Genomic DNA, 11,248 nt, shown 5'->3' with positions numbered 1-11,248 from the left:
ATAATTGTGTTCCATGTGGATATATGGAGGGGTGCACAAGTTGTAAACAAAATTCATTGAAATGGTGTAATGCATGTAGCAATGGGTATTATCTCAAAATGGAAGGAAGTTATCAAATATGCAAGAAGTGTCCTTCTAATTGTGCCTATTGTAACCAAGATTATAATGGGAATTTAAAATGTTCAAGTTGTGTTGGTGGTTATTATTTGGTTAATAATGAATGTATATCGTGTGGTGCTGGATGCAAATATTGTAACGCTGTTAGTGGACAAAGTGGCAAAACAAATTGTAATGAATGTTTTGATCATTACTACAACAATGTTAATAAAGTTTGCACATTATGTGATTCAACGTGTGGCAATTGCAATTGGGGAACGGGGATATGCACCACGTGTGCTTCTGGATATGTTTTGAAACCCACATCAAGCACAAAGTGTGAATTGTGCAATAATTATGACAGTAATTGTGAAACTTGCCTTGAACCGAACAGGCAGTGTTTTCAATGTGTTTCTGGAATGTACCCGAATAATAACAAACAATGTATTAATTGTGATCAATCGTGTAGTGTGTGTTCTCAAACAAATGGGATATGTTCTATGTGTGCAAGTGGATTTACAAAACCTGCATCAGACAACCAAACTTGTGACAGTTGCTCAACTGCTTTTTCCAATTGTGTTTTGTGTTCACAAACGCTCAGACAATGCCAAACATGTTCAACGGGATTTTATCCACTTCAGGTATCGCCATATACATGCCAGAAGTGTCACTCAAGTTGTGCTATAGGATGTAATTCATCAACTGGATATTGCACAACGTGTGTGAGTGGATATGTCCCACAACTCAATCAACCATCTCTAACGTGTGAGTTGTGTTCTTCTTTTGATACCAACTGTCAGACTTGTGCAACTGATGGAACACGAAGTTGCAATTTTTGTAAAAGCACGTTTTATATTTCTGATAACAAAAAGTGTTCAAAATGTGATGCGTCTTGTGATTACAAATGTGATTGGAATACAGGGTATTGTACTTCGTGTGGATCAAATTATGTTTTTGCCAGTCCAACTTCGAGAGTGTGCCAAAAATGCAGTGAGTTTGATTCAAATTGTGCTATATGTGCAAGTATTTTCAGTCGCAGATGTTTAATTTGCATAACAGGGTTTTATCCAAACGACAGTGGAAAGTGTGTTTCATGTGGGACAAATTGCACAACATGTGATTCAGCAACTGGTATTTGCACATTGTGTGCATCAGATAATGTGTTTGAAGACCCCCCATCAAAAGTGTGTGTGTTTTGTAAAACGTTTGATAACAAATGTGAAACGTGTCAAAATGGTGGAAACAGAAGTTGCGTGACATGTAAAGCGGGGTATTATCCAGGTACAACAGGACAGTGTATTTCATGTGATGCAACTTGTCAAATAAACACGTGTAATACAAACAACGGGTTATGTTCAAAATGTGTTCAAAACTACGTTGTGACATCTCCAACTTCTAAAATGTGCCAAAAATGTTCAGATTTTGATTCAAAATGCAAAACGTGTGCAACTGATTTCACAAGAAAATGTATTGAGTGCAACACCAATTATTATCCAGTCAATGGTAAATGTGTTGTGTGTGATTCGTCGTGTGGAGGGAGTTGTAGTGGTGTGACTGGAGTTTGCACTGGTTGTGCATCAAATTATGTTCCAACCTTACTCGATCCTTCCAAATGCGAGCTGTGCTCAACTTTTGATGAAAATTGCAGCACTTGTATTGTAACAAAACGACAGTGTTTAACATGTAAAACGACTAAATATCCGGATGAGACAACCGGAATGTGTAAAAACTGCAGTTGGACGTGTAATAACAGCTGTGATCAATCATCAGGATTATGCACAAGTTGCGTTTTAAATTATGTTTTTGAGAATCCGAAATCGAAAGTGTGTGTTCCCTGTAAAACATTTGACGTGAATTGCAATGTGTGTTCGTCAGACAAACAACGAAGCTGTACCATTTGTGAGAGTAATTATTACCCAAAACAAGGGCTCTGTGTACCATGTGACTACGGGTGCACCACTTGTAGTTCCGCAACAGGAAAATGTTCGGCGTGTCAAACAAATTTTGTGCCTTCAACTGTCAATAACACGGCGTGTGTTCCATGTGCAGATTTTGATAAGAATTGCAAGAAGTGCGCAACATTGTTTGGGCGATACTGCAATGAGTGCAATGACCATTTCAAGCCTTCTGTTGATGGGGTTTGTGTGAGTTGTGATGCTACTTGCAACAACAACTGTGATCCAATGTATGGGACTTGTACCACATGTTCAACAAATCACGTTGTCACATCGCCATTATCACAAAAATGTGATATTTGCAGTGTTTTTGATCAATATTGTGATGAGTGTGCGTCAGATTTCTCGAGAAAGTGTTTGACGTGTCGAGGCGGTAAATACCCCAAAGATGGTGTTAATTGCGCCAATTGTGATTCAACCTGTGGAAATCAGTGCGATGGTAAAAATGGTCATTGCACTGGGTGTGTTACCAATTACATGTTGTCTGCCACAAACAGTTTACAATGTGAGAGTTGTGTGTCTTTTGATCCAAATTGTCAAACTTGTTCGCCAGACTTTACAAGAAAATGTGTGACATGTGTTTCTGGTTATTTTGTGTTTGAAAACAAGTGTAAGAAGTGTGACGACACGTGCAACAATCAGTGTGACAGCTCTACTGGATTTTGCACTGGATGTCAGAACAACATGGTCTTTGGTGATACAAACAGAAGCATTTGTGTTTCCTGTACTGCATTTGATTCAAATTGCTATATTTGCGACTCTTCTTTCAATAGAGGTTGCAACACGTGTACAAACAAACAATATGTTGATAGTACAAGCAAAAAGTGTGTACCATGTAGTAGTGAATGTGATCAATGTAATGGACAAACAGGAGCCTGCACCAATTGTATGCCCAATTATGTAACAAGTTTAACATCAGGTGGTTGTGAAAGCTGTAATAAGTTTGATTCTAATTGTAAATTCTGTGCTCAAAACCAAACACGAAATTGCATTCAATGCAACGACACGTATTATCCCGTGTTGACAAGCGGAGAAATGAAATGTGGTTTGTGCGACTCGACGTGTGGAGAGAAGTGTGATCCAACATACGGTCATTGCACAGGGTGCCAAAGCAACTATGTTTTGTATCAAACAAACAATTTGCAGTGCCAAAAATGCTCTAATTTTGATAGCAACTGTGTCACATGCAACTCCAATTATGAAAGAAAGTGTACCACATGCAACACGGGGTATTATCCAAATGCAGAGGGTAAATGCATACCATGTGAAGCATCGTGTGCACCAAACACGTGTAACACGTCAAATGGAAACTGTGACAAATGCACTGAAAATAAAGTCATCACAAGTCCAATTTCAAATGTTTGCGTTGATTGCGCTGCTTTTGATTTAAGGTGTGTGACGTGTTCACCATCGTTTGCTAGAAAGTGTGTAAATTGTGTTGCTGGTAGTTATCCACAAACCGCTGGCGATTTCAGATGTAAATATTGTGATGTAACATGTGGAGGAAAGTGTGACACGACAAATGGACATTGTACTGGGTGTAACGAATCGTATGTTCCAACAACATCAGATCCATTTAAGTGTGAAAGTTGCCAAACATTCGACTTTAATTGTGTGACTTGTGTTTCTGATAAAAGAGAGTGTGCTGTTTGCAAACCAGGGAAATACCCAAATGATTCAAATAAAGTGTGCCAAGACTGTGACTCAACATGTAATGGCGATTGTAACACATCAAGTGGTATTTGTAACACGTGTTTATATAATTACGTTTTCAATGAACCAAAAGGAAGAAGTTGTGTGCCATGTGCTACATTTGACAGTCATTGTGTAACTTGTGTTTATGATTATTCAAGAAAGTGTGTGAAGTGTTTAAATGGGTATTACCCCGACTCAAATGGAAAGTGTGTTGCGTGTTCGACTATAGACAACAATTGCAACAGTTGTAATAATACGGAAAAGAGTTGTTTCAGTTGCAAAGACCCGTATTACCTCTTAAATCAAAAATGTCTATCATGTGAAGCTGGAACTTACAAAAAGACGGAGACTACATGCAACAAGTGTTACAATGCTATTTTGAATTGTAAAAACTGTGGAACGGCGTCAGTCGGCAATGCAAGGTGTAACGAGTGTTATCCCCCATACACTTTAAGTTCAAATGGTAAAAGTTGTGACCAATGTGATTCAACGTCATATTATGACAGAACAACAAATCGTTGTGTAAATAAAAACACAACTTGTGCTGTTCAAATTGAAAGCACCAAATGTGTTCATTGCACTGATGATCATTTTGTGTCAAATGGGATGTGTAAAAATGCTCAAAACTGCAACAGCCCATCGAGTCTGTCACCGGCGTCGTGTGATTGTTCAGACCAAATTTCGATCAATTCCGATTGTGCTTCAATTGCTTCAAATTGCAAATATCAGAAAACAATAGCATCAACTTCAACATGTTTAATGTGCACAGACAATTATACTTTATCACAAAACACATGTAACAAAATAGAATCAAATGAATTGTATAAAAATGGCGTTCAGTACAGTTGTTTGGATGGCCAATATCTTAGTAATAACAATGTATGCGAAGTGTGTCCAAATTTTGTTTCATTTTGTATTAATAATGGAAATAAAATCTACACATTGAAATGCACACAAAACAACAAAGATGTTGGTACAGAGCAATGTATAACAGATGAGATGTGTTTGCAATATACACATGATTACTGCTCTCAATGCAAGTTGGTGTCATCACAAATCATCAATGGAATATGCACAGCCTGCCAAACACCAAACTGCCAATTTTGCGAAGGAAACAAGTGCAAGCGATGTTCCAACGACTATTTGATGGTCAAAGAGAATCAATGCGTTTTCCAAAATGAACAAAACTGTGACAAGTCGAGTGTGTCTGGCTGTGTGATGTGTTCAAATGGGTTCTATCAAGTTGACACTTTGAACGTTGAAGGCAAATTCGATTTCTGTCTTCCAATACCCTCAACGGTATATCCAAATTGTAAACGACTTGCTTTTTCAACTAGTAAATGTGTAGAATGCAACGATTTGTTCAAATTGAAAGGTGGTGTGTGTAAAGAATCATTTGAAGATGAAGTTCCTGTTGTTCCACCAGAAACGGAACCCGAACTTCCTGTCTCTGTTATATCCAATTCACATATTAAATATTTAGCATTTTTGAAAGGAGTTACTGAGTCCAAATGTCAAATAAGAGACAACAAAGGATGTCAACGGTGTAATGATGGATATTACGATGAAAATAATGAGTGTGTGAAATGCACCTATGATTGCAGTTCGTGTTACTCACAGACATATTGTACTTCATGTCAAAGTGGGTATTATCTCGACTCAACAAATAAATGTCAGACCCTTGGTGATTTGAGTGCAAGATGCAGTGTCGCGCTTCCAACAGGTGGTGGATGTGCTATCTGTAGAGATGGATATTTTAAAGTGCTCAAAGACTGTATAGTTTGTGACGTTTCATGTAGTTTGTGTATTAGCAATACTTCGTGTTCTGTGTGTGCAGATGGCTATTTCATCATCGAGTCTGAGAGTCGCTTGTGTCAACTTAACACAACAAATACAAACTGTTTGAAAGTTGGGTATTATGGGTGTGAAGTCTGTGCCGATGGATATTACTTATCACATTCGCGTTGTACAAAATGTGATGAAACGTGCACTTTGTGTACTTTACAAGGTGCGTGTACAAATTGTGTATCAAAAGATTACGTTTTATATGATTCTAAATGTGTATATTACTCTGAAATACCAAATTGTATCGAAGCTACGGATTCCAAATGTGTAAAATGCAAGGGGTATAACAAACCATCTGAAAGTGGTGACAGTTGCATTCAAACAGTAAACTTGGGAGCGGCAATTGGTATTTCAATGTCAATTATACTAGTGTTGATAATAATAGTTTTATTGAAAGTGATTACTCTTATTGTAATATTCAAGCTCGGAATCAGAAGAAAGAAGAGCTCAAAGTGTGCACATATAAAATGAGTCGCTCGAACATCAAGATGTTTACATTAGTGGACAATATAGTAGTTAATAAATCCAAATTGAAGTTTGACTTGGATACCGACGAATTTATTCCTGTTGATAAAGAGACAAGAGATTTGATCTGCCTTGGAAACACTTCAAAACATAATATGAAAGTCCAGTTTAGTGTGATTGAAGGGTGTGATTCTTACCAAATTCGCACATTGCCTTCCATTGTTACACTGAAAAGAGGCGAAGCTTGTGAATTTGAGATATTTATACAACCCCTTTGTACGTGTAAAATCGAAGAAAGTGTGATGATCACTTCACTTGATATAACAACAGGAAATGTCGTAAACGCCAAAATAGGAATTGACACAACTACACAACAGACGACCAAACTCAATTATAAAGAACTTGATGTGATCACAAAACTTGGCGAAGGATCATTTGGCATTGTGTATATGGGAAATTACAGAGGTAATTTTGTAGCAATAAAAAAGATGAAACAAATTGCATCACCAAACACATTAACAAATGAAATTACTGATGAAAAGAAGTCACTTCAAGAATTTGAGAAGGAAGTGAACATGTTGGACAAATTCCGGAGTGAGTTTATTGTCCACTTCTATGGTGCCGTGTTTATACCAAACAAGGTGTGTATGGTCACCGAATATGCTCAATTTGGGTCTTTGAATGATGTTTTGAAACAAAAAAAGTCAACTGAAGTTGAAACAAAAATGCGTGTTAAAATTATTTTAGATGGAGCAAGAGGAATTCAATATCTCCACGAGAATAGCATTTTACACAGAGACATCAAACCAGACAACATTCTCGTATTTTTATTGGATTATAACGAACGTGTCAATGCAAAGCTGACTGATTTTGGATCATCCAGAAATTTCAACATGCTGACAACAAACATGACATTCACAAAAGGTATTGGAACACCAAGTTACATGGCACCTGAAATATTAAAAAAGAACCACTACAAAAAACCGGCAGATATATACTCGTTTGCTATAACAATGTACGAGTGCTTTGGGTGGTGCAATGCTTATTCGGAAAAGCAGTTCAAGTTTCCATGGAAAATTGCAGAGTTTGTGACAAATGGAAAACGACTTGAAAAAACGAATTCAATGTCCAACGAACAGTTTGATGTGATTCAAAAATGTTGGTGTACAATTCCAACTGAGAGAATTGAAATTGGCGAAGTTGTCACCTTGGTTAATGGCTTGATGAATAATTGAATTTTTATTTGAGTCTATTTTTTTAACACTCAAATAACATTAAACTCAAAAATAATAATTTGTTTAATTAATTAATTTCAAATTTATTTTTTTTGATTTACTTTTTTTAATTGAAATATGATAAAATTTTATTAAAATAATTATCAAGTGAAAACACAATAAAATAGTTATTATTGTTTTTGATTAAATAAAAATATTATATTTTTTAACTGTTTTGTAATAAAACCAAGTGTGAAAAGACTCAAATAAATCGGGTCATTTTTTGTTTACTAAAGTGTGTGAATCAAAACAACCATCACCAATTGATTTTACACTCGACGGTATATCGATTTCACTTAAATTACCACAACATTCAAAACAAGATTCACCCAATGATATGACATTAATGGTATCATAACACTGCTCAGACTGCTACATTGATAGAAACATAGATCACCAATTTTAGTCACACCATATGGTATTACCACACTTTTTAGATTGGTGCATTTAAAAAACACCCACTTAGAATTTCAGTAACACTTGAAGGAATTACCACACTTTCAATGTTACACTCACGAAAACAATGATAACCTAATGATACGACACTTGATGGAATAATAATATCATGCAATTTTAAACAATATGTAAAAAAATTATTAATAATTGTAAGACTCGATGGTATTGTCACACTTCTTAAACCTTTACATTTATAAAAACAATATTGACCCAATTCAGTAACACCCAATGGGATGTTTAAAGATTCTATCGAGCTGCACTTGTAAAACCTTTTCTTTTCAATTGATACAAGTTTAGACGGTAGAGTAACATTTCTCAATTTGATACATTTATCAAAACACTGTTCACTGATAACTTGGACAATTGATGGTATGGTGAGATAACATAAATTCGCGCATTTGAAAAAACAGAAACTATCAATTGATGTGACATTCGATGAGATAACAACATTACTTAAACAGTTGCATCCACCGAAACAATATGCACTAAGATATGAGACTCTTTCTGGTATAACAACACTTCCTAAATTGTGACATCCGAAAAAACGAATAAGAATTTATATATCTAACACTTGGGGGTATTGTTACTTTATCAATAAAATTGCAATCATAAAAACATCCAGGATAAATGGCACTTACACCAAATGGAATTTCAACGTTATGCAGTTCTTTACAATCACGGAAACACCCTTCATCAAGTTTTGTAACACCCTTTGGTATTTCATTGCCAAATTTAATTCTATCATTTTTGGTATATATGACGTTTTTCAATTTGATATTTGGATTTTTGTTTTTTTCATAAGTTGCATAAATGACTTCAAACCACACAACAATTCCATCAAAATCTTTTTTCAAAATAATCTCTCTTCCTTTGTTAATGTCTTCATAGTTAACATCTTTTTCTTTTATGATAAATCCATTACCAAAATTCTCATCTTCTTTTTTCCATAAATGAAGGATTTTCATTTTGGGAAAATATTTAAATGTTTTGTTGGTCAATGGAATTGGGTTGAAATCAAATTTCTCCGTACATGAACTATACTTTTTGCAAACAAAAGTCAAATTGATAAAATCTTCAATTGTCTTGAAGTACTTTGAGACGTTCACAATGTGATAACTACCAAGTTTTGTCATCACTTGTTTTTATTAAGATATATTTTGGTTTAAATTATTTTTAAGAATTACACAATATTGTTTTTTCGAAATCATTGTGTAATAAAAATAATTTCTTTATATAATGTTAAATTAATTATTATACTTTTATATTATGTGTAAAACAATTGAATTAATAATCAAACTTTTATTTTTCTTGAATACTATATAAAATATTATTAATTGATTATATAAAGGGGCAGAAAAAAACCGATGTTGGAAAAAAGCGATGTTGCCAAAATAATAGTAATTTAATAACACTTTTATAGTTAGTTGTATAGTTTATTTTTCCATTTTTCCTCAATTTGATTCAAAAAAACAAGGTTAACATAACTTAATTTCTTTTTTCGAAATGCCAAAAATCATTTTTGAGATTATACATTATTTTTTCTTGTAAAGATAAGGTTGAATTTGCCGAAAGACAAAAGGGAAGCATAAAATAACGACTTCTAAACTGTTCTTTGAAGCAAGAAAAATATAAAAATTGGCTAAAAAACAATAAAAAGTTTTTAAAAGTTGATTAATGTTTTCAATATTATTTTTCCTTTTTAGCATAAATACAAAAACTTTTAATCAAAACCACGTCAGTGTACCTTTTTTCACACCCCTTAACTTTAACTTTTAATTTTTTTACATGCTATTTATCGTTCATAAAACACAAACTCCACTATCTAATCAATTACATATCAAACAACTTTATAAACGTATCAATATTCACACTTTTTCAATGTAACAACTTTTCATTTCTTCGATCAAAGACCGACTGCACCTTTATTTCACACCCCCTCTTGATCGATTCCTCATTTGATCAGAAATGCGATCCACGGCCAAACTTGAAAAACGTTCTTTCAAAAGCTACACCACACAAAGTTGAGTGCATCCATTCCCAGCCCTTTTTTGAGTCCCTGTCAAACAAATGAAATACAGAGCTCCTTTTTATAATCAATTAATTTTTTGAAACTTTTTTCAAAAATCGAAGCAAAATCAAAAAACTGGAGAAAAAAACAAAATAAAACGATTTTTTAATTAGAAACATCGAACATCGGTAATATTCCGTTTCATGTGTCCATTTGTTTTTTCCCTGTTTTTTAAATTTTTTGAACAAAACCTCAACTTTTTGTGGCAAATATCATTTATAGTCAAAGTTTAATGGTTGTTTATAAAGAACTTGGTCAAACATCGGTTTTTGGTGCCGTTCATGGGAAAAATAAAAAGACGGGGAAAATAGAGTGGGTTATCCGAAATGGAGGCAACCAAATCTTGGTGGTTAATAAAACAATAAAAATCGTGTTTTTTCATGTTAAGTTAGTAAAATACTATTTGTATGCCGTGAAAAAACTCAATTCTTTTTTGTGTTTTTTAATGGCATTTTATTATTTTTGTTCAGAATTTAGTGTTGATTGATTTGAGTTTGGTAATAAAAAGGTCAACATCGGTTTTAAGAAATGTTGTTGAATTTTTTATATTTCAACTCGGCAAAACGCAAATAATGTCCAATTTTAAGCAAAACTTTATATAAAATGGTAAAACATCGGTTTTTTCCGCCGTAATAAAGACTTGCCCAAAAGTGCATTTTATTAAAAAATTCTAGTTAAGTGTCGAAAAAATGACTTAATTGATACTTAATACGTAATTCAATGCACAAAGAGTCAATGCAAACACAACTGAAGAGCGCTTGGGCAAGTCTTTGAAATAACATTATTATAAAAATAAAAGATTATTTATTATAAGAGTATCTTGTGTATTAATATAGATTTTAAGTGTTTTTATTATCAAATATATCACGCTATATTTTGGGTTTTTAGACCAATTGTTGATAATCAAAAAACAAATAACTATTGTAGTTAATAAAAATACTATTAAATAATCAAAAATGTCTCGAAAAAAAATAAAAATTTGATAACTTAATATGTGCAAACTCTTATCAGTAAACCTTGCAGTCGCTAAGGCACTAACTTAACACGAAGCCAAAGAATTACAAAATGAAGTGTTCGTTATGTGTTATATAAATTAAATCATTGATAAACTATCATGATTTAATATTTTAATAATTTAGTTTGTATAATTTAAACAATAGCTATTAATAATATAACATGGTTTATAAAAACAAACAAAAATATATTAATGTGATTCTATTATGATATAATAATAATTCATTTCAAAAACTATTCATAATACTATATAGAATAAATATTTAATAATTTATAATAAAAATATTATTAAATCATTCCAAAAAACTGTTTTTGACCATTTTGGGCAAAATTATTTAAAGAAATAATTAGTAATTTAAATATTAAAATAAATCATTCAA

General features: G+C 33.3%; 2 protein-coding genes across 2 annotated transcripts; one reads left to right on the top strand and one right to left on the bottom strand.

The window, feature by feature from the left end:
* Positions 1–981: 981 nt before the first annotated feature.
* EIN_475380 (protein serine/threonine kinase, putative) lies at positions 982–7,291 on the top strand (the record flags this gene model as incomplete). Its single annotated transcript, XM_004255579.1, has 3 exons — positions 982–1,090; positions 1,156–5,947; positions 5,989–7,291. 3 exons carry the CDS (start codon positions 982–984, stop codon positions 7,289–7,291), a joined length of 6,204 nt encoding a protein of 2,067 aa, XP_004255627.1.
* A 255-nt stretch (positions 7,292–7,546) lies between these two features.
* Positions 7,547–8,919, bottom strand: EIN_475370 (hypothetical protein; the record flags this gene model as incomplete). Its single annotated transcript, XM_004255578.1, has 3 exons — positions 7,547–7,702; positions 7,809–8,199; positions 8,306–8,919. 3 exons carry the CDS (start codon positions 8,917–8,919, stop codon positions 7,547–7,549), a joined length of 1,161 nt encoding a protein of 386 aa, XP_004255626.1.
* Between the last annotated feature and the right edge of the window lie 2,329 nt (positions 8,920–11,248).

The sequence above is a fragment of the Entamoeba invadens genome (genome assembly GCF_000330505.1).
Source record: "Entamoeba invadens IP1 unplaced genomic scaffold scaff_1105074725313, whole genome shotgun sequence".
Lineage (NCBI taxonomy): Eukaryota > Evosea > Mastigamoebida > Endamoebidae > Entamoeba > Entamoeba invadens.
Note: the sequence above shows the minus strand (reverse complement) of the source record. Positions and strands in the feature narration are given on the sequence as shown.